Genomic DNA, 25,840 nt, shown 5'->3' with positions numbered 1-25,840 from the left:
AAATAACCTAAAATATTATGTTCAATTATTATGTTTTAATGTGGTCGGTTGAGTTTATACTTTTAAATTCTTTCAAATGACAATGAGATGATATTATTATAAATGTTTTGATTCTTGAATATTAAACACAAATAAGGAAAAGTTTTTTGATCAGCTGTTTTAGCACACTTGAAATTTGGCCAATCTGAATGTCAACGTCAACAATGCTTGTTGTCATCGACTCTGTAGAAGTTTAGGTTAGAAGTTCTATCCTACTCTAAAAATCGAATTTGAATGGTTTATAATATATCTTATCTGTATTTCATTCATCCAAATAAAATGATAGTATCTTATGGCTGGATACTGTATTTAATTCTAGAAGCATAAACTGATTACGTTTCATAAACTATTTGTAAAAATGTTCAGCACCAAGGATTTGCCCAAGTAGTTACAAAATCATCCACCAGGTCTCGTGATAAACGCAGTACTATGATCAGGTTAGAGGTTAGATTCAATTATACTCTGAAAATTAAATTTGAATAATTCATAATATCTTATTTGTATTTCATTCATCCAAATAAAATGATAGTATCTTATTGCAAAATACTTTATTCAATTCTAGAAGCTGATTCCTTTTCATAACTTATTTTGTAAACACGTTCACATCGAATCAGAATCAGCTGACTTCAAGGTTATTTTAGAGCCCTAGGTCCGTAAAAATTTTACCGGCCTGGTCAGAAAACAATCATTTTCGACCTCCATATGACGCACGAAAACCAGCTCATTACATCCAAGTGGGGCGAAAAAGTATTTTCTATTCAATCATGGCTTATTCTATTTTCATATTATGTTCAATTACAATATTTGGCGACGAGGATAAAACGAAATGCCAACCGTTACAATAGTTTGGGATTATGGTAAAAGTTTCTATTATAAAGGTCAAGAAAATATAATATTTTTTCAAATGACTTCAAGCGAATAATTCAAGACCTTCAAAAATATCTCAATCATGGATCCAGCTTAATTCAATCAATTTTTGACCACGTTCGCATCGCTCATCCAGAATATGCAACCAAATCAGGAAATTATTCAATCTAATACCCTTTCGAAAATTTCAATCCAGATGAAGAAAACTTCAAAAATAACTTTGAAAGATTTTCAAATTATTGCTCATTGAAAAATCTGGTGTGGCGCACTCACACAACTTTCCTTGCCGTTATGAAAATTGATCACCTGACGCTAAGGTAGTGTTCCCGCGCATCTCAAGTCTACTATTCAAAGATTAGAGCCAGCTGGTGACAGGGTAATAACGCTGGAGACACACGAGGTCTGCTATCTCTTCATAGTGAATCATTTAATAGAATCAACAGTTGCCAATAATTCGCAATTGGATGATCACATTTTCTCGACTTTAGAGTTTATTTTTAATTTTAGGTGAAAATGTTACTGAACATTAATTGTAGAGATTCTCATGCTCAATTTATTCCACTTGAAATTTTTGTTTGAATTGTATCCGCAACTTGATAATTAAGAATCTAAAATCAAACTTTGCATAGATGGGGCGGAATTCCTGAAATTTTTACAGATATGGGACTTGTGGCAGTTGATAGAGCTTATCGATGACTATTTCAGGTATAACTTTAATCAAAATCGTTGGAGCCGTTTTCGAGAAAATCGCGAAAAACCCTGTTTTTGACAACATTTTCACCATTTTAGCCGCCATCTTGAATCGCATTTGATCGAAATTGTTCGTGTCGGATCCTTATATTGTAAGGACCTCACGTTCCAAATTTCATGTCATTCCGTTAATTGGGAGATGAGATATCGTGTACACAGACGCACATACACACACACACACACACACACACACACACACACACACACACACACACACACACACACACACACACACACACACACACATACAGACCAATACCCAAAAACCACTTTTTTGGACTCGGGGGACCTTGAAACGTATAGAAATTTAGAAATTGGGGTACCTTAATTTTTTTCGGAAAGCAATACTTTCCTTGCCTATGGTAATAGGGCAAGGAAAGTAAAAATGTAACAGCTGACGTTAAAAAAGCACAATTATTGTATATTTTATTGGAAATTCATGCTAGCGCTGTGGGAAACAAATATTCAGCACACATCTGAAATACTGTCATATCAATTTTTATTTTTTATTTTCAATGGAAACTCTTTACAAGTATTTCAAGCCTAGATGATGGATGACAATGCCGCACAAACGCTTCCATTTGTAATGAATTGTGATGATGAATGAATGAGAGATGATGAAATGATAAAATGAAATCTGAGAACGAGCACTAATAGACAGAGTTTAAAATGGGTAACATTCATATGTCGAAGTATGTATTCAGTATTCAAAGCATACTGAAACAATGAGCCCTATGAGTACCGTATACAACTCAATTCAACATTTTTATACAACTCAATTCAAAATGAGTATACAACTCAATTCAAAATGAGTATGTAACTCAATTCAAAATGAGTATACAACTCAATTCAAAATGAGAACACAAACTCAATTCAAAATGAGAACACAAACTCAATTCAAAATGGGAGCACTGAACTAAATTAGAACGGAAGAGAAACCTTTTTGAGATTAACAAGGCTGTATCGAACATTAATGACACAGTAAAATGAAACATGCAATTGATTTGCTTAGTAACTAGTGAGCATATGATTATAGATCATATATATGATCAATATCACCACAAACACAAACTCAATTCAAAAAAATCTGGTGTGGTACATTCACACAACATTCTCATATTTGAAACTACGATCAGACTTCTGTATATGTGTATATAATTGCTTTCAGAGTACTTTTTCCTTTGTGTAGATTGTGAAATTGGATGATTTTTTTAGTCGTCAAAACAGCTGTTCTACAGATGAAATATCTCGACTATGTGCTCTTTTTATGAACTGCGCTACCTACCTACCTCATGCACGAGGAGGAGGTTACTAAGTCCATTTCTCAAGGATGGGGTGGACCCCCCATTAGTTTCCCAGAAAGGAGACTCATGCCAGTTGATAGAACTGATGATTAACTATACAGGGTATGAATTTGAAAAAAATCGGTCAAGCTATTTTTGAGAAAATCGTGAAAAACATGGTTTTTTAGTAATTATCCGCCATTTTTCACAAGAATATTATGGAGCTCCTGCAATTTTCCTAGGAATGAGACTCATGCCGGTTGATAGGGCTTATGAATAGCTATCCATGGTATGAATTTGAAGAAAATCGCTAGAGCCGTTTTCGAGAAAACCGTGAAAAACATGGTTTTTAGTCATTATCCGCCATTTTTCTCAAGAGTATTACGGAGCTCCTGAAATTTTCCCAGAAATGAGATTCATGCCAGTTGATAGGGCTTATAAATAGCTAACCATGGTATAAATTTGAAGCAAATCGTTAGAGCCGTTTTCGAGAAAAACGTGAAAAACATGGTTTTTTAAGTAATTATCCGCCATTTTTTCCGCCATCTTGAATTGCATTTCATTGAATTTCTTATTGTTGGATCCTCATGGTATAAGGACCTTAAGTTTAAAATTTCAAATCAATCGGTTATTTAGGAAAGGAGTTATCGTGTTCACAGACACACACACACACACACACACACACACACACACACACACACACACACACACACACACACACACACACACACACACACACATACACACAGACCAACACCCAAAAATCATGTTTTTGGACTCAGGGGGCATTGAAACGTATAGAAAACTTGAAATTAGGGTACCTTAATTTTTTTGGGAAAGCAATACTTTCCCAAGGAAAGTAAAAATGAGAAGACAAAGACAGCTCAAGTTCTTCAGATTGAAGAAACTCAATTCAAAATGGGAACACAAAATCAATTTAAAATGAGGACACAGGCACATTTTTAAAATGAGAATGACCTCACCAATCAATCAATCAACTATTTTCTAAGAACAATTAAAATGGAAAGTTCAAGAAGTATTTACTGCGTTCAAGTCCTGGACTCAAATAAGTCGAGAACTTAATAGACCCCGGAGTTTAGAAGATAAGCCCGTGATTCAGAAAGTCGATTTAGACACGAGTGCTTATTTTAGTCCTGGACTCTGTGTGTCCAGAACTTATAGATCCCGAGTTCAGAAGCCTTGCCCATAATGTGTCTGTTTAAACATGAATTTTATTAATAAAGTGAAATTTTCAATAGAATCATTGTTTTTCAATTACAGAAAATTTCCACAATATCAATATAAAAAAATTAATGCATGACAAACATTAAAGTTAAAACTGCAAGTGGAAATATCATGATAAAGAAGACCTGAAATTACCTCCTGAAATATAAGCATGGGGCTCGCTGGCTGGCAAGTACAAGGCTTCACCAGGCTTGAGCGTCACATGATTGAAGAAGTAGGGCCCAAAGCAACCCACATCGCCCGGATAATATTGGTGGCATCTCTCAACCAGGTCGGCATATACTGACTTTCGACTTGCTTCATCTGAAATTTCAGCAATATACTATTAAAAATCATGAAAAAACAATTGAAACCACTATACAGAGTAGTAGTTATTGTACAGGCTTGATTTAAATATTTTACAATTCTCCGACATAGCCTAACTTGAGAAGAAAAGACGCAAATTTTTGTACAGCATGTTCCTCGTATTCTATGAATCGAGGTTTAATTATTAAAAATTATGAACGAGTTGCCACGGCAAACTCTTGGGATAAGGATGATTGCCTCACATACCTTCCATTCTATTTGAAAGGAAGCGCCGCTCAATACTTTGAAACAATCTCTGCCACTTTGCAAAAGCAAAATACCCTTAATTTCGACAATGTGAGCAATGCACTACTTGGCTACTTTGAGCCAATTGCATCAGTAGAAAAAATTGAAATAGAATTAATGAATAGGAAAATGTCACCAAGGGAAACCATTCAAAATTACATGGCTCACTTTCTGTTTTTATGCCACAAGTATGATTTAGAAATGTCTGAGAAAAGAAAAATATGTTACATTTTGAGAGGTCTTCTTCCTCATACTCTAGACAAAATCGTCATGCTGAAAAACGATACAATGGCTGAATTGGAAAATAATATTAAACAATTCACACTATCCCATTTCATTACAGACGACAGAATAGGATTATTGCCTCAATTATCCAATGAAACTGCAAACATGTCAAGGTTGTCACCGCAAGAGGAAAGGATAAATAGTTTGTCCGATAGATTAGAAAAGTTAATTGCGAAATCAGAAGAAAAACAAATGGTACAGGCAATACAACCCTCGCATGAAAAAATTAAAATGCAAGATAGGCCTTGGCAGAGATCAGATGAGTATCAAAACCCCAACAGGAATAACTCACAAAAAAATCAGGGTCGTTCTGAGCCACGTAAGTTCAATACTAAACAACAAAAATGCGCAATTTGTCACTATCATAACCATACCACAGAGAATTGCTATCACAACCGATTAGATCTGAAATATCAACTAAATCGTTCAGACACTTCAATCCCTAATAGAAAACAACGCTATTCTGCCATCTGTAATTACAAAAATCACAACACAGATGAATGCTTTTACAATTGTTTAAACCAGAAAAATCCATCTGATAAGGCTAAGCCCCAGTACAAAATTTGTAAAAACCAGATTACAAAGTAGATTCATGTCAGTTTGATAAACATTAAAAAAAACGTGTAACAAGGACACCTAGCGAAGCGACCACTGTGAGGTGTCCATCTAGAATTGAAGAAGATATCATAAATAAAATTCAGGACTTAGCAAATTCTCAATTCTCTCAAAATGAAAAATCTTATGCTGAAATAGCAGCCAATCTTATAAATTTGGAAGAGTCATCAGAAACAGCACCACAAATAGAAGAGAATATTAATATCACTCCAAACACCTCAAACGTAAAGGAAATCCAAAATGTAGTTCCAAAATCTGGAAATTCACTCGAAATGAATTTAATCAGTAAGAAAAGTAGTAAGATCCTAGATGAAAATAATGATGAAAGAGATACAATGAGAACTATTCAGAACATAATAGATAATTATGCTTTTCCTATATTAACTGAGTTTCAAGTTTTCGATACTCCTAATACATTTAGTCTTTTAACGAGTACTAACAAAAACCTAAGTGAAATAATCCAAGAAGATAACCTTGATGTGCCATTTTGGTTATTTGTTTTCAAAAAACCTGCAAAGATGACCAACAATGAAAATTTGAAGGATAGCTATTCGTTAATAATAAGCGATAACAGAACCAGGAAAATATACCATTACACAAATTCATTGAATCATAACTATCAAGAACCTAAAAATCTAGCCTACAAAATTTTTCTATTGAGAAAAGCACTCCCAGCCTCGAAAAGCATTTCACATAATTATACGGGAAAATACCAACAATTGAGTTCTCATAATGGAATGACAACCCAACTTCTATTGATTGGATACTTTATCAATATACTTTACTATTTGATATCATTCAGGACAATAGAGGGATTTTCAGAGCATAACGATATTGCCAAACTAGAAAATAAACATTTCAAAAGTATTAAAAAGCGCTTAGATGAAAAACGACTGTTATCACCTATGGATGATAGAAGCCAAACGCTTTCTTGTTGATAGAAGAAAAGCTCGCTATCATTACAAAATCACCCCCCTTGCCACCTGAACCTCCAGACAAATTAGTACCTATAGAGTCACAATGCAATACTGTAGGATCAGCATTAGAAATTTTTGGTAAATCAAAGGATAAAAAAATAAGTATTTTGATGGATTCAGGCTCAAATGTCTGTCTTGCTGAGAAAGACTTAGTTCCAGAAGAAGAAATAGTTGATAATTTGGATGTTGCACTATATGCAGCCAATGGGAAAAAATCCCCATTTTATGGAAATGCAGTAGTAAAATTTTCAATAAAAAATATCGCATATGAAAAAGAATGCTACATAGTTGAAAAATTGTCAGTAGATTCACTGGTAGGAAATAAATTCTTAAAAAATGTAATCGATCTCAAATACAGTTTCCACAAGATAAAACTCAATGAGAGAGTATCCATTCCCATGGATAGAAATTGGATAAAGAGAATACAAAGCCAATCATATTATGATAACTCAACGTTTCATTCTAGATACTGACATAAAAATTCATCCATTAGAGACAAAAGAAATTGCAATGTGGAAAAACTCTCACGAGAGTAGCTCACAGTTTTTCACACCAAAGAATACCTTGCTACGCAAAACCATTTACTCTCACGCATTATCTGATGAGGTTGACAACTTTCAAATCATAGAATTTCAGATTTCAAATATGAGGGCCGTTTTTTTCAACCTCCGATAGGCTATAAATAAAAGACAAGTTCATATAAAACAATAATTTCATTACCAAAAGATTGGTACACTTATGGTTACTTTTCGACATAATCACCGAAGAGATTGAGACATTTGTCATATCTGTGGACAAGCTTCTCAATACCCTCTTCAAAGAAAGTTGCCACCAATGAATTTAAGTAGTCCTTGATGTTTGTTTGAAGGTCCTCATTGGTTTGAAAGCGCTTGCCACCAAGCCACGTCTTCAGTTCTGGAAAAAAATGAAAGTCACTGGGTGCTAAGTCAGGACTGTATGGTGGATGATCAAAAATGTCCCATCCAAATTGTTCGAGAAGTCGTTGAGTTACTTCAGCAGTGTGTGGACGGGCATTGTCATGAATCAGAACAACTCCAGAGGTCAGCTTTCCTCTTCTTTTGTTCTGAATGGCTCTATGCAAACGTCGTAAAGTTTCACAATAAACAGCTGCAGTGATTGTGGTGGTTCCGGGCTCCATAAACTCCATAAGCAACACACCTTGTTGGTCCCAAAACACAGTAGCCATGGTCTTTCTGTTGTTGAAGGTTTGCTTGAATTTATTTGGTTTGTTTGGTGAATTTGAATGCATCCATTGTTGCGATTGTCATTTTGTTTCCGGTGTGTCGTATTGAATTCACGTTTCATCCCCAGTCACGATTGATGTCAAAGACTTATCCCCTTCATCATGATAATGCTCAAGGAACTCCAAAGATGACGCCATTCGTTGAGTGTTGTGGCCATCTGTCAACATTTTTGGGACCCAACGTGCACAAAGCTTTTTGTAGCCTAACTGTTCAGTAACAATACAGTACAAAACAGACCTTGAATCTTCTGTAAATTCCATAGACAAAGCAGTAATGGTGAATCTGTGGTTCTCTTTAATCATTCTGTCAACTCGTTGAATCAGGTCATCTGAAATGACAGATTTGCGTCCTTGGCCCCCTTCATCATGCACATCATTATGGCCATTTTTAAACTTTTGACACCATTCCCGCACAACACCATCACTCATGAAGTTTTCCCCATACACACGACTCATTCTCTGATGGATTTCTGCAGGACTATGGCCTTCAGCCTGTAGAAAACGAATCACACTTCGCAATTCACACTTGGCGGGGGCATCCATAATGTTGGACATGTTTATGTGGCTATAGCACAATGCCGACTGACGCCTGAATGTCAACAATGGCAGAGTGTGTAGTGCGAGAGCTGCGCTATCACCTACAGTGCATGCCCGCTTTCTTCTCAAATCAAATCAAATTTATTTTCCATTTTCAAGACAAAAATACAATTGAATAATAACATACTATTATGCAATATTGTATACAAAATAATACACTTAATACAAACAATACAGGAAAAAAAACCTGCTAAGGCATAAGCCTGAGCGCAGGTAAGTTGCAAATAAACTTATCTAGTGCATCTTAATAATAGGAATATTTTATTATTTGTAATTATGATGAAGCTCAATGAAGATAATGGAAAAGAATGCTCAAAAAAAGAGAAATAATGAGATGGAATGACCAAAAACTGAGAAAAAACAAAAAGGAATGAAATGAAAAAAAACGACAACAATGCATTGATGAAAAAATTATTATTGATTGACAATGGAGAATATGATAATATAATAATTTACTGAGGGTAATGTGCCATGCATAACGGAAATGTGAAGGAAGGGAATATGGATTCGGAGACAATGTAATTCATTTACAGTAGTTAAAGACTGATGCACACCTAGAAAATATTTAATAGTGATGAATTGGATATTATCCATTCATCAATTTCTTTGATCAACTTTTTTGTTATTCTACTTTGAATGAATTTAGTTGGAATGTAGTTAACCAATCTATTGGCTATGAAACTGAGTTGTCTATCACAAAACAACAGTCTAGATCTAGCAGCTGAGAACGTTATGGATGTTTCTCTTAAACTGTAGTGTGTTCTTTGTAGATGGAAGTTATCTTTATATCTATTCATATAAAGAATAATATTTTTAACGTACAACTGTTTTATTGTGAGTACACCAAACTCATAGAAAAGGGCATTGCTGGGATAGCGCCTTGGTTTACCCAATATGGCTTTAATGAGATATTTTTGAACAATGTGTAATTTATTCAAATGCGTGTTCAAAGCTCCACCCCAGGCTTTGATGCCATACTGCAGGACACTTTGTGCATAGGCATAATAAATCATTTTTGCAAGTTCTAGATTTTTCAGTCTACTGATACTATGAAACTTGTAAATAAGAAACTTGAGCCGATTACATAAATTATTTATCCGTGCATCCCATCTCAAGTGAGGGTCCAACATTATGCCTAAAAATTTACTTTTTTCGCATTTATTATTTTTGGACAATTACAAATATTATCTCTATTGCATGATAATGAATGGATACGTAAAGTCTCGTTTCTATCAGGTTGTCCTGCCAAGTTGGGTGAGAAAGTCATGAAGAGGCTTTTTTTAGAATTTAGTGTTAATGTATGTCTATCTAGAAAGGATTTTATTTTGTTTAACCCCGATTCACTAATTTTGATTATATCATGCCAAACGTTTCCTGTGAATATAAGCGTTGTGTCATCAGCATACGATATTACTTCACAATCATCAATTTTTAATTTCAGTATATCGTTCATGTAAATCAGGAACAGAATGGGTGAGAGTACGGTCCCTTGTGGCAATCCGTAATCAGTTAAATACATTTTACTGTTTTTTAGAATTTGTGAACGGCCCTTTGAATAATCATCGAATAGCTTTAGTGGTATACCGCGAATGCCTAAGCACTGCAACTTGTGTAAAAGCTTGGAGTGTGGTATGGTATCATATGCTTTACTTAAATCCAACAGTACTGCTAGGGTTTTTCTATTGTTATTGAAATTATTATTTATGATATTGGTTAGTTTGATAATAGCATCATCCGTGCTCTTACCTTCCTGAAAACCATACTGATTACCGCTGATTAAATTATATTTTCCTAGGTAATTCATTAGTCTACATTTTATTATTTTTTCCATTATCTTTGAGAAAGCACTCAATAGACTAATTGGGAGATAATTTGAGGGATTGTCTGGGTTTCCACCTTCAAATAAAGGGACAATATGTGCTACTTTGAAGTGTTCCGGGAATACGCCTTCACTGAAACATTTATTTATTATGCAGGCTAGAGGTCTTGCAACAAACAAAGCAATTCTTTTCAAACATACATTATTCACTTTGTCAAATCCAGGAGCAGAGTTGTTTTTTAGTGTGTTAATTACCGCCACTATTTCATTCTCTGTAGTCGGGAAAAGAAAAAACGATGCTGGAGAAGTAGTTTCAGTAAGATTTCTACAATCCTCTGTACTGTTAATACCGCCCAGTTTATCTGCTAGAGTCTTACCGACTTCCACAAAATATTTATTTAGTGTATCAGCGTCAATTTTTGGATCAGTTTTATTTTGTTTGATATCTAAGATATCGTTAATGCATGTCCAAATTTTTCTACTATTTCCATTCGCTGCGAGAAGTTTTTCTTTATAATAATTGAATTTACTAATTTTAATTAATTTATTTAATGCATTTCTATACCTTATGTATTCATTTTTCAAGATATTGTTTTGAGGCTGTTTACTTAGTGTTCTGTGCATTTTATCCCTCACACGAATGGAGTGAACTAAACCAGTGGTTATCCAATTTTTAAGTGGTTTGAGTTTATGAGAGATTTCCTTCTTGGTGGTAACATTCTGTACATGGAAATTCAATCTATTGATAAAAGAGTTAAATGATTCATTAGCATTAACATTTGGGTCAATTACATAATTCCAGTTTTCTGATTTCAATTTGCTTATCAAGGCATCATAGTTGATTACTTCTATGAGTTGAGTCTTTGTATCATTTATTTTTTTAGTTTTCATCTTCTCTAATATTAAGCCAGTGCTATAGTGGTCAGTAATTGCTGTTTTGAAGATAACGCCCCGGATGTGATCGGGATCAAAAGAGGAGTTCTTTAGAAATATGTGGTCGATGCAAGACTCTGATGTCTGATTCTTTCTAGTTGTTTTATTGATATAGGATTTAAAGCCATTGATGGACATAATATTCATGTATTCATTTGAAACGCTGCTATTATTATTTATATTCATGTCGAGGTCACCTGCTAGCACAATATTCCCACATCTTTCTAATTGTTTTAAACAATGATTTATTTCATCCAAAAATACATCGATATTTCCTGCTGGAGATCTGTATATAGCAATCACGGTTAGTTCTATGTTAATTTTAGGATCTTTAACGTTGATTATAATTGAGTTTGATTCAGCTATAGCCAGATTGACTGTGCTGACGAATAGGGAGTCCTTGATGAATATACATACACCGTCACATTTATTTAGATTACTTGGCTGATTTATTTTAGTATAACCATTCAATTTAAAATTAAAACTATACTCATCAATCACCCAAGTTTCTGTTAATATAATAATGTGAAATTCAGTAGAGCTATTTTGCATCATGTAGGCAAATTGATCAAAGTTCTTATTAATACTTCTGATATTCATTTGGAAAATATTCAGTGCATTTGCATGAGTTTCACCTGATACTGAAGTTGTATTAAACGAGAAAAAATCATCTACCGTTTCAGTTTCATAACATTCTCTTCCTAGTTCATTGTCAAAGTCATTAATCATTTATAAGGATGATGAGGAAAGATGATAAGTTGATGTAAGGAGTAACTTGATGGAATGAATGATAATATGATTATGATATATAAAATAAAAATATAATTTGTCTTGCGGCTCCACGCCGCACCTCGCACCTGATAAATTCAAGCAATAATCAACATTAGTAAATTAATTTAATACAGTTACATGTCATATGATGTAATTCAGAGTTCGTGAAAATATGGCTATATTTCAATAAAACCAGTTACAATATGTAATCCCATTGAAAAATTAAGAAATCAAAATAAATTGGATTGAAATTGGATACATGATATTCAGAAAAGAACACTAATAACAGTCCTTTGCATTCGCACCCTACTTTCAAATAAAGACTGATAAACAAAGAACATCTTAGGAGAGAATAGTACATAATTTGTTATGGAAATAGAGATTACCAAAACTAGGAAAAGATAATCAGGAAGTACTTTCTTCAAAATAATAGTTGAGCTGCTATCAACAAAATTCTTTGACTCTGAAAATATGGGTAGATTCTTATACCTGTATAATTGAGATATTCTATTTTTCAGTTGTCCAATATAGGCAGTTAGAAAAAATATTCGATTGTAGGCTAATACAGCTGTGTTTGCTCATTCATTTGCCTTATCAGACTATCGGTTGACTTTTACTATTACAGGGAAATAACCCTGATGATAATCTCTTTCCACTGCAACTTGAAAGAAAAGACTAGTAAGAGATAATAAATGAAAGAGAGCGAAAGCAAAATACCATTGTATATCTATCGACAAGCAACATGAATCCATAATTCAGTGAATTTGCTTTCTCAATATTCTAACATATCATAATTAACCAAATTTTATATTGAAATAGTAGCCCATCCATAAAATACCATATGTTGACAACCGCTTTGAGTTCTAGCTAACAAATTGAAAACACATTCAAGTTACAGAGGGATACATCTCATATCACAATGTTTCAAAATCAAGATAAAGTAGCCAAGAAACTCTCCAAGTCCTTATTGGTGTTGACAATAGAAATTTTTCCCTTTTCAACTGGCCTAACCTTTATATTGCCGGTTCTGTCAACCCACACATATTTTAGATTCTTTTCTTTTTGAATGTTTTTCATTTGTGATAGTATTTTCCTATGTAACCCAGTCAGTGATAAGTTTACAAAAACCGGACGCTCTTCAGTCTGGAAACCAACATCACGGGTAGAAAGATTCCTCTTCAGTTTTTTCTTATCAAGGACTCTGTGCGCGTCATCCCGTCGGACGAATTTCACTATGATACCGGGAGCGTGTTGCTTAGCCCCCTTAGGCAAGTGGTGGCAGCTGTCAATCGCCTCCGGACCAAGTTCCACTCCTACCGTCTTACATGTCGCCAGCACCAAGTCCCTGGTATTCTCTTCATGTGCACTAGGAATACTGTGGATCTCGAGCATATTTCTATGCCCATATTGTTCCAGCGAATCCACCTTATCATTTAACATATTTATATTTCTCTTTAGTGTTGTATTTTCAGTTTGTAAGCTTAATATTGATTCCTGTTAAGCCAATATAATACCCTCAAGCCTGATTAAAGTTTCATTATTTGTACCCAGTCTTTTGAGACATGACTCTAGCGATTGTTCCAATCTAGATTGACCCTCTTTAAGATTTTTCTCGAGTTCTGCCAAGGCTGTCTTGAAACACACAGCTGATACATCTGACTGTGTGCTACTGGTGGATGACGTTTTTTTAACTGGCATTGCAACTGACTCATCGATTCGTTGGCTACATGCTTTAGCTTGACATGGCTTACACATCCACGCACTTGACACTAGAAGTTCTAATTCGGAGTCTGTTAATTTATTGCCACCAACACATTGTGCGTGAAATTTACCGACGCACACAGAGCAGGTCAGCTTGTCCCTAGCCAAGAATTGACTGAAAATTTACATATTTCACAGTTACTCATTTTTCACAGTATCAAGATCTCGACGTTTAAGAAACTTGTAACAAAAGTTTGTAAAAAAGTAAGCGATTTAATTCTATGAAAACAAAACCAGAATAGACAAAACAAGGCACGGCAAAGAAACGAAATAACAAGCTCCTTCATTCAAAAGATAAGAAGAGCACTAGAATGAGGCATCCACTCACGACGAAATCTAATCGACAACCGCAATTCTACCCACATAGCACCTGTATGGAGTGATCAGAGGTTGAAAAAAAAACTGCCCTTGTACCTCAGAAGAATGCTTTGAACTGAAAGCAGGCCTAGAAATCGGTGAAGGCTCTGAGACAACTTTTTCCACGCATTCAACAGAAATAGAAAAAACATCCCATGGGATGATCAAAGAGATACCTATTGTTTTAAAAAATGATATTCTATTAAAGCCTCATCAACAGATAGATGTGTTTGTAGAGAACAATGCTGAGATCCTGAATTGCAATAATTATCTGTTCACACCAAATCCACATTACTTGAATGAATGCAAAATAAATGTCTCTTTCACTTAGGTTATTACTTAAATTCATTGCTTATAATTTTTCTTCAAGGCCTTTGACTATCAGAATTGGAGCCCAATTGAGAAAGAAAAATAAAATCAAACAAAGAATCAATCCAAGGAACAGAATACTTTGAAGGCAAAGAGATTAACCAAATAAATGTACAACAACCATCAAATGAGTATCCAGATATTATAATACATGAGAATAAGAAAATTGATGTCAATAAAAATATTGGTGAAACACCATACAAACAAATATCCCAACTGATAACCGAATATGCTGATGTTTTCTCCAAAGACAAATATAACATTCCTGATTCCAGACTCCCTGCTGTACACATAAATTTAGCAGACAATACACCTGTGTTCTCATCACCATTTAAAATAGCGGCATCAGAATGCTCTGAAATGAATGACATGATTGATGGTTTATTGAAGTCAAATGTAATTGAAAAAGCGAGGTCAAATTATGCTTCACCAGCCTTCTTAGAGATAATAAACTGAGGATGGTGGTAAATTACAAAAAACACAATTCTAAAATAATCCATGATAAATACTCAATTCCCAATCCAACAACCATTCTGGAATCACTCAGCACAGCAAAGTTCTTATCTACCCTCGATTTGACATCAGCTTTCTATTCGATGTCAATAGATGAAAGTTCAAGGTACTTAACAGCTTTCAACACTCCAGATGGGCTTTATCAATTTCGTAAAGTACCAATGGGGTTAGCGATCTCTCCAGCTGCTTTTCAAATAGGAATAACTCATGTATTTTCAGACATGCTGTATAAAAGTGTATTAATATATGTAGAGGACTTGTATATTATGTCATCAACAATAGAAGAGCATATTGATCACATAAAAAACGTTTTCAGTAGGCTTAGAGAAATTAATCTAAAACACAATCCAGATAAATCAAAAAATTTATTTAAATCAGTGAAAATACTTGGACACATAGTTTCTGAAGAAGGAATATCTCCACTACCGGAAAACAGAAGCCATACTGGAATTACCAGTCCCAAAAAACGTAAGTGAACTAAAACGATTTCTAGGAGCCACTTCTTATTAAGGAAGTTCATACCCTGCCTATCAAAATGAGCTTATCTGTTGACACGAAATTCGAGTGGACAGAAGTTCACCAAAAAGCATTTGAAGATCTGAGAAACTGTTTGATTAAAAAACCCATATTGATTCATTATAATGATGACAAAGAGACTTATATCATAACAGAAGCATGCGCTATTGGAATAGCTGGTTGTCTTGCACAAAAAGATTTTGACAATGTTATGAAACCAGTTGCATATATTTCAAGGCGCCTCACAAATTCAGAAGAAAACTGGCCTGTGTCACATCTCGAAATGTTAGCAGTTACTTACTGTATCAATCACTTTAGATTGCTGATAATAAATTACTATTTCACTGTTCATACCGACCATGCACTTGATAAGTTAGTGAAGATACTCCCAAATATGAATTTCATCACATAAAAAAGATTTTTCCACAAATAAGCTTGGATTTGGTAACTCACAAGGGGATTTTTCCATATGAATATCTGGATGATTTTGAAAAACTAAGAGAAAAAAAACTACCTCATATATCTGAGTTCTATGATAGCTTGAATAAAAAACAAATATCCTTCCAGGATTATATACATGCTCATAAAGTATGGGACTCATTCAAAATTCAAACATTAGGAGAATATAGTGATCTATATCTAAAATTGGATGTAATATTGTTATGTGATGTTTTTGAGAATTTCCATAGAATTTGTTTAAGCTCTTATAATTTGGATTGTGCTCATTACTATACACTAGCAGGATTCAGTTTTGATGCAATGCTTTCATATACTTAAGTTAAATTAGAACTTTTAACAGATTATGAAATGTATTTACTCTTCGAAGAAGGGATACATGGAGGAATTTCAGTTTGTATAAAAAGACATGCAATAGCAAACAATCCACTTATACATGATATTTATGATAAGCATAGAGATAGATCATATTTGGTTTATCTTGATGCTAACAATTTATATTGATACTCTTTATCTTGTCAATTGCCTTGTTCAAATTTTAGATGGATGACATCTTCCTTTTTTGGCTGAGAATAAAATACCACCAAATTCAAAGCAAAAAAATTACTACTTACTCTTGAGAACAAAAAAAAACTATGTTTGTCATTATATGATTTTGAAACAAGCAGTAGATCATGGTCTAGTATTGGAAAACTCCATATAATATTACAATTCAATCAATCACAATAGATGAAATCATATATAGACTTTAACACTTCCCGTAGACAGGAAGCAAAAAATCAGTTTGAATGTGATTTTTACAAATTATTGAACAATTCAGTTTTTAGAAAATATATGGAGAACCTTAGAAAAAGAATCAACATATCATTGGTTAGCAGTCCTAAGAAATTGCAAAAATTAATTAATAATCCTGCATTCAAAGACAGAACAATATACTGACAAAATCTTTGCGCTGTTGAATTACACAAGAATCAAATTGTACTGAATAAACCAATATTATGTTGGGTTTGCAGTTTTAGAATTGTCAAAAACATTAATGTATTCATTTTATTATGATACAATTAAGAAATTTTATGGCTCTTCCATAAAACTGTTATATACTGATACTGATTCTTTGTTCTATGAAATTAGAACAAAAAATTTCAATTTTGATGTAATCAAAAATTTCAATGAATTCTTTGATCAATCTGACTACCCATCAGATCATCCACTTTTTTCAAATAAAAACAAAAAAGTTCTAGGAAAATTTAAGGATGAGTGCAATGGGAAGCCTATAAGAGAGTTCATTGGATTACGATCTGAACTATATTGTTTTGAAATTCATGATGAAAAAGAACATGAAATTAGAAAGAAAGCAAAATGAATGAAATACAATGTCATTGATAATGATATCACATTGGATGACTCAGTATTGCATTAGAACTCATAGAGAACATATGTATAGTGGAGTAGTATAGTGTAGTAAAGAAGTAGTGAGTCAGCAGTTTGTTCACAATCAAAAGTGGAACAAAAATATTGCATCAAATATTGGTAGTTGACCGCAGAATTCATGCAAGCAAAGCGACCTGCTTTTTGTGGCTGTTCTAAAGCTCACATTCACATTTCTGTGTATGTGAGTGTTGATATGAGGGCTGTTTGAAAGGTATGTTTTCAAAATATGTCTAACTTAGCCACCTAAGCCACCTAGTATTCCTACAGAGGAGCAAGGAGAACAGGAAGCCACTAATGACAGTATGGACACCAACACCATGCTAAATACATCAGAAATCCAGTGTTCACCAGATAAATATATCAAATTAAATAAACTCAAAACTTCAACCGAGCAGGTACTTTTCATCGCCTGGAAAGAGACTGATGAGAAGAGGAAGGAATTGAAGAGCAACTTAGAACTGTTAAAAAAGTGCAAGATTTGGAAGCAAGATTTCTGAATATTGAGAAGAAGATTCATAGCTCACAGCCTACCAGCTCAGCAGCCAAGAACTACTCAACAAATGAGGAAGAATTGGCCAAAGAAACAGAATGGATCAGGACTCGTACTAAGTGGGCTACCAAGAATAGCTTAGTACTCCATCACCAGAAGTCTGCAAAAAGAATTCAACATAACTTGAATTCTAAAACCACTGATGTGGAGAAGAAAGAAATGCCACCACCCCCAATCATAGTGGATGGTATCAAGAATCTAGATGGACTCCTTAAGAGTTTGAAAAAAGTGTCACCAGCTGACAAATTTAGAATAAAACTCTTGAGTAGAGAAACGTTTAAAATAAATGCAGTCGACTCCAAAACTTATCGGAATGTTACCAGAGAACTGATGACAGATTTAACTGGCATTCCTATGAAGATAAGCAGGCGAGACCAATAAGAATAATGATTGAAAAACTTCATCACTCTTGTAGTATGGACATGATACTGGAAGATTTGAAAATACTAGGATTGAAAGTTCTAGAAGTTGTGAATAAGCTAAAGTGGAAGACAAGAGAGCCATTAGATATGTTCATAGTCTCATTCAGTGCAGAAGAAAATATAAGAAAAGTTTTTGAACTTAAATCAAAATAAATTGGATTGAAATTGGATACATGATATTCAGAAAAGAACACTAATAACAGTCCTTTGCATTCGCACCCTACTTTCAAATAAAGACTGATAAACAAAGAACATCTTAGGAGAGAATAGTACATAATTTGTTATGGAAATAGAGATTACCAAAACTAGGAAAAGATAATCAGGAAGTACTTTCTTCAAAATAATAGTTGAGCTGCTATCAACAAAATTCTTTGACTCTGAAAATATGGGTAGATTCTTATACCTGTATAATTGAGATATTCTATTTTCAGTTGTCCAATATAGGCAGTTAGAAAAAATATTCGATTGTAGGCTAATACAGCTGTGTTTGCTCATTCATTTGCCTTATCAGACTATCGGTTGACTTTTACTATTACAGGGAAATAACCCTGATGATAATCTCTTTCCACTGCAACTTGAAAGAAAAGACTAGTAAGAGATAATAAATGAAAGAGAGCGAAAGCAAAATACCATTGTATATCTATCGACAAGCAACATGAATCCATAATTCAGTGAATTTGCTTTCTCAATATTCTAACATATCATAATTAACCAAATTGTATATTGAAATAGTAGCCCATCCATAAAATACCATATGTTGACAACCGCTTTGAGTTCTAGCTAACAAATTGAAAACACATTCAAGTTACAGAGGGATACATCTCATATCACAATGTTTCAAAATCAAGATAAAGTAGCCAAGAAACTCTCCAAGTCCTTATTGGTGTTGACAATAGAAATTTTTCCCTTTTCAACTGGCCTAACCTTTATATTGCCGGTTCTGTCAACCCACACATATTTTAGATTCTTTTCTTTTTGAATGTTTTTCATTTGTGATAGTATTTTCCTATGTAACCCAGTCAGTGATAAGTTTACAAAAACCGGACGCTCTTCAGTCTGGAAACCAACGTCACGGGTAGAAAGATTCCTCTTCAGTTTTTTCTTATCAAGGACTCTGTGCGCGTCATCCCGTCGGACGAATTTCACTATGATACCGGGAGCGTGTTGCTTAGCCCCCTTAGGCAAGTGGTGGCAGCTGTCAATCGCCTCCGGACCAAGTTCCACTCCTACCGTCTTACATGTCGCCAGCACCAAGTCCCTGGTATTCTCTTCATGTGCACTAGGAATACTGTGGATCTCGAGCATATTTCTATGCCCATATTGTTCCAGCGAATCCACCTTATCATTTAACATATTTATATTTCTCTTTAGTGTTGTATTTTCAGTTTGTAAGCTTAATATTGATTCCTGTTAAGCCAATATAATACCCTCAAGCCTGATTAAAGTTTCATTATTTGTACCCAGTCTTTTGAGACATGACTCTAGCGATTGTTCCAATCTAGATTGACCCTCTTTAAGATTTTTCTCGAGTTCTGCCAAGGCTGTCTTGAAACACACAGCTGATACATCTGACTGTGTGCTACTGGTGGATGACGTTTTTTTAACTGGCATTGCAACTGACTCATCGTTTCGTTGGCTACATGCTTTAGCTTGACATGGCTTACACATCCACGCACTTGACACTAGAAGGTGTCCAATAGACGTCTGCTACATCCTTTCCAGCTACTACCAGGACATTAGTACGAAAAATGAGGTCCTGTTATCCGTCAGACCTCCAATAACAAATGGAGAACTTGGACCACTTGAACCTAACACTCTGATTCTTACATTCACTCAGCTCGAGAAGAAAACAGTGCTAGAAGAGCTGCAATCAAAACTTCACCCTTCAGTTAAAGTCCATACAATTCATGAAGCACAGGGCTTAACTCACAAGAATGTAGTTCTGATAAGGAACAATAAAAAACAACTTGGAATATATAACAGCACACAACATGTAATAGTAGCAATGAGCAGACACACACAAACCTTCAGATATATCACAACAGGGCAAGAAGATTTAGTGCTGACCCTAATTCGAAAACTAAAGGATGTTAGTGAAGAGTTTCTCTTAAGCTGGAATGAAAGAAACATGGAAGGGATTAATGAGAGTTTAAATAATGAGTAACAACAACTTATCAAATTTGCTCAGCTTCGAGGATCTTGATTATTTTGAAGAAATAAACGATGAAGTGATCAACAACAGTCAACAACTTTGTGCAGCATTGAGTTCTTGTGATTTGAGCATCTTCTGTCTCAATATAAGGAGTATCAGAAGAAATTTGATGAGCTGATGATTCAATTGTGCGACATTAATTTTTCTTTTGATGTTATTATTCTAACCGAATGCTGGATTAGGACTGAATTTGTACTCCAGTCCATTCGAGGATATGATGTATTTTCCACCATAAACAACCCATTACAAAATGATGGTGTAGTTGTTTATGTTAAAGATAGTATAAATGTACAATGTGTTGAGCTACATATTAACCAGGCAAATGTCCTACATATTCGGTTGGATGCAGCAGACAAAAAGTGGAACATCCTTGCAATATACAGATCACCGTCCTTCAATGATATTACAGATTTCCTGAGTGACTTGGAATCGATCCTGAATGAATTAAGAGGGCAACAAGTCATATGTGCCGGAGACATGAATATTAACACCCTTCAAATTCGTCACATCATCAATTGAATGACTACTGCGATCTTCTAAGCGAGCATGGGCTCAGACTCTGCATTAAACAAGCAACCAGAACTACAACAGAAACTGCTTCTTGCATAGATCACATTGCTACCAACTCCAGAGATAATCTTTTTCCAATCATTTATGAATCAACAATAACTGACCACTTCACCACAATTCTAGGAGTGCAACATATTTCGAGAAATAGTGCAAATGAAACTGGAACACATGAAATAAGCTAGAAAATAACAAAAAATGTGCAGCAGTGTTCCTGGACCTAGCAAAAGCTTTTGACACTGTTAATCACAGTTTGCTGCTGAAGAAATTAGAAGCCATGGGAATTAGAGGAGTTCCTCTAGCATGGTTTAGATCATACCTCTGTGACCGGCGTCAAAAAGTCAAAGTTGAAGAACATCTCAGTTCAGAGGAAACGATGAAGTTTGGGATTCCCCAAGGAACAGTTCTTGGGCCAATTCTGTATTTGGCATATGCAAATGAGCTATGTTCAATTAAGATAAGAGGAAGAGTAATAGCTTTTGCTGATGATACGTGTATACTATTTGAAGGAAACACCTGGGAGGAAGTTTTTAATCTGGCACAGGAAGAATTGATCAAAGTCGATAAATGGTTAAGAGAAAATTTGCTTACAGTAAATGCAACAAAAACGAAATTTTTAGCCTTTTCTCTGACAGAACGGACGAGACCACCGGATTCTTCAATAATCCTGCATCACTGTGGAAGCACCAACAACCCGTGTGATTGCCCTTCAATTCAACAAGTCAATGAAATAAAATATTTAGGAACAATAGTGGACAACAAATTCAAATGGGACAAGCACATTAATCTATCAATTACCCGGATCAGGAAGCTTCTCTACAAATTCTATCAACTCCGTAAAATCCTCAACTAAGAGAAAAAAAACTACCTCATATATCTGAGTTCTATGATAGCTTGAATAAAAAACAAATATCCTTCCAGGATTATATACATGCTCATAAAGTATGGGACTCATTCAAAATTCAAACATTAGGAGAATATAGTGATCTATATCTAAAATGGATGTAATATTGTTATGTGATGTTTTTGAGAATTTCCATAGAATTTGTTTAAGCTCTTATAATTTGGATTGTGCTCATTACTATACACTAGCAGGATTCAGTTTTGATGCAATGCTTTCATATACTTAAGTTAAATTAGAACTTTTAACAGATTATGAAATGTATTTACTCTTCGAAGAAGGGATACATGGAGGAATTTCAGTTTGTATAAAAAGACATGCAATAGCAAACAATCCACTTATACATGATATTTATGATAAGCATAGAGATAGATCATATTTGGTTTATCTTGATGCTAACAATTTATATTGATACTCTTTATCTTGTCAATTGCCTTGTTCAAATTTTAGATGGATGACATCTTCCTTTTTTGGCTGAGAATAAAATACCACCAAATTCAAAGCAAAAAATTACTACTTACTCTTGAGAACAAAAAAAAACTATGTTTGTCATTATATGATTTTGAAACAAGCAGTAGATCATGGTCTAGTATTGGAAAACTCCATATAATATTACAATTCAATCAATCACAATAGATGAAATCATATATAGACTTTAACACTTCCTGTAGACAGGGAGCAAAAAATCAGTTTGAATGTGATTTTTACAAATTATTGAACAATTCAGTTTTTAGAAAATATATGGAGAACCTTAGAAAAAGAATCAACATATCATTGGTTAGCAGTCCTAAGAAATTGCAAAAATTAATTAATAATCCTGCATTCAAAGACAGAACAATATACTGACAAAATCTTTGCGCTGTTGAATTACACAAGAATCAAATTGTACTGAATAAACCAATATTATGTTGGGTTTGCAGTTTTAGAATTGTCAAAAACATTAATGTATTCATTTTACTATGATACAATTAAGAAAATTTATGTCTCTTCCATAAAACTGTTATATACTGATACTGATTCTTTGTTCTATGAAATTAGAACAAAAAATTTCTATTTTGATGTAATCAAAAATTTCAATGAATTCTTTGATCAATCTGACTACCCATCAGATCATCCACTTTTTTCAAATAAAAACAAAAAAGTTCTAGGAAAATTTAAGGATGAGTGCAATGGGAAGCCTATAAGAGAGTTCATTGGATTACGATCTAAACTATATTGTTTTGAAATTCATGATGAAAAAGAACATGAAATTAGAAAGAAAGCAAAATGAATGAAATACAATGTCATTGATAATGATATCACATTGGATGACTCAGTATTGCATTAGAACTCATAGAGAACATATGTATAGTGGAGTAGTAATAGTGTAGTAAAGAAGTAGTGAGTCAGCAGTTTGTTCACAATCAAAAGTGGAACAAAAATATTGCATCAAATATTGGTAGTTGACCGCAGAATTCATGCAAGCAAAGCGACCTGCTTTTTGTGGCTGTTCTAAAGCTCACATTCACATTTCTGTGTATGTGAGTGTTGATATGAGGGCTGTTTGAAAGGTATGTTTTCAAAATATGTCTAACTTAGCCACCTAAGCCACCTAGTATTCCTACAGAGGAGCAAGGAGAACAGGAAGCCACTAATGACAGTATGGACACCAACACCATGCTAAATACATCAGAAATCCAGTGTTCACCAGATAAATATATCAAATTAAATAAACTCAAAACTTCAACCGAGCAGGTACTTTTCATCGCCTGGAAAGAGACTGATGAGAAGAGGAAGGAATTGAAGAGCAACTTAGAACTGTTAAAAAAGTGCAAGATTTGGAAGCAAGATTTCTGAATATTGAGAAGAAGATTCATAGCTCACAGCCTACCAGCTCAGCAGCCAAGAACTACTCAACAAATGAGGAAGAATTGGCCAAAGAAACAGAATGGATCAGGACTCGTACTAAGTGGGCTACCAAGAATAGCTTAGTACTCCATCACCAGAAGTCTGCAAAAAGAATTCAACATAACTTGAATTCTAAAACCACTGATGTGGAGAAGAAAGAAATGCCACCACCCCCAATCATAGTGGATGGTATCAAGAATCTAGATGGACTCCTTAAGAGTTTGAAAAAAGTGTCACCAGCTGACAAATTTAGAATAAAACTCTTGAGTAGAGAAACGTTTAAAATAAATGCAGTCGACTCCAAAACTTATCGGAATGTTACCAGAGAACTGATGACAGATTTAACTGGCATTCCTATGAAGATAAGCAGGCGAGACCAATAAGAATAATGATTGAAAAACTTCATCACTCTTGTAGTATGGACATGATACTGGAAGATTTGAAAATACTAGGATTGAAAGTTCTAGAAGTTGTGAATAAGCTAAAGTGGAAGACAAGAGAGCCATTAGATATGTTCATAGTCTCATTCAGTGCAGAAGAAAATATAAGAAAAGTTTTTGAACTTAAAAATATACTTGGTTGCAGAGTGGAAGTGGAAGCACTGAAGAAGGCCAACCTGATACCACAATGCAATGATGCCAAGCATACGGTCACACACAAAAATACTGTAACAAGGAGCCTAGGTGTGTAAAGTGTGCAGGTAAACATAAAACAAAAGACTGTACAAAACCCAGTGATGCTTTACCAAAATGTATTCATTGTGGGGAAGCACATCCAGCTAGCTATTGAGGCTGCTCTGTCACAATCGAATTGCAAAATATTAGAAACTCCAATTAAACAAAAAATATTCCAGATTTACGGAAGAACACAGTGAAGAATATTCCACATAAAATCACAGAAAATACACAAACCCACAATCCAAACAATGAAAGCGTGGTTAGGAAATTAACTTTTGCCCAGATTGTCTCAAAAGAAAATAGACCAAAATTGGGAAAGCCAAAAATTGAAGTAGGAGATAAGAATAATATTTTGCAGCTCATCTTGGCAAAACTGGATAGACAAGAACAAATAATATCCTCACTGCAGTCTAAATTTCAGAAGTTAGAACAAAGTAAACTACTGCAATTCAAATGATTCATTCACTAAAAATAATGGAATGGAACGCAAATGGATTGTTACAACACCAACAGGAGTTGGAAGCAGTTCTAAACATGGAAAAAATGGATATATGTCTTATATCTCATACTCATTTTACAAAGCAGTCGGTTATAGAATTCAAAAGCTATAGGATCTATTATGCTTTACATCCCAGCAATGTTGCAAGGGGTGGGAGTGCCATCATCATCAACATAATGACTCATTGAACAGTAACAGTGATGTTTTGAATGGGAACAGAGGGGTGAAACACATTCCTAGAATACATTTGACTGAAAAAAAGGTTGAAAACACTACTAAATCTCACGAACAACGGAAAAGAAGTTTTGGAAGAATCCATTTATTTGCAGACAGTCATGGACGAAATTTGAACAATATTATCAGTAAGATTAGTGACTATTCAGTTGTTTCGACCATCAAATCTGGAGCTAAATTTGAGTATGTATCACTAAAAAGGCTTGATAGGTTGAAGAATAGATTGATGTTAGTGGATTGGAGGAAAATATTTGAGGGTATAAAGGAGGCCCAATCTGCTTTTGATCATTTCTTTGAAGTCTTCTACAAAATATTCAACGAAATATGCCCAAGTATACCTATAAAAGAAAGTAAGAAGACACGGAAAACTGGAAAAAAATCAAATTGGTACACCACAGAATTGGCTGAATTGAAGAATACTATGATGGCTTTCAGAACTATTTTCCTACTAA

The 25,840-nt window shown here is 34.3% G+C and overlaps 1 protein-coding gene across 2 annotated transcripts in view; it reads right to left on the bottom strand.

Annotated features, from left to right (window-relative positions):
- Window positions 1-25,840, bottom strand: part of LOC111062075 (mannose-6-phosphate isomerase) — an 82,548-nt gene that overhangs the window by 4,969 nt on the left and 51,739 nt on the right. The window contains exon 5 of one of the 2 annotated variants that reach the window (XM_039434261.1): window positions 4,320-4,487. The exons of the other annotated variant lie outside the window; for it this stretch is intronic. Coding sequence (XP_039290195.1) covers window positions 4,320-4,487 — 168 coding nt within the window. The remainder of the gene's footprint in view (window positions 1-4,319; window positions 4,488-25,840) is intronic. 2 annotated transcript variants of the gene reach the window in all.

The sequence above is a fragment of the Nilaparvata lugens genome, chromosome 1, assembly GCF_014356525.2.
Source record: "Nilaparvata lugens isolate BPH chromosome 1, ASM1435652v1, whole genome shotgun sequence".
In the NCBI taxonomy this organism is placed as follows: Eukaryota; Metazoa; Arthropoda; class Insecta; order Hemiptera; family Delphacidae; genus Nilaparvata; species Nilaparvata lugens.
This window is presented reverse-complemented; position numbering and strand designations above follow the sequence as displayed.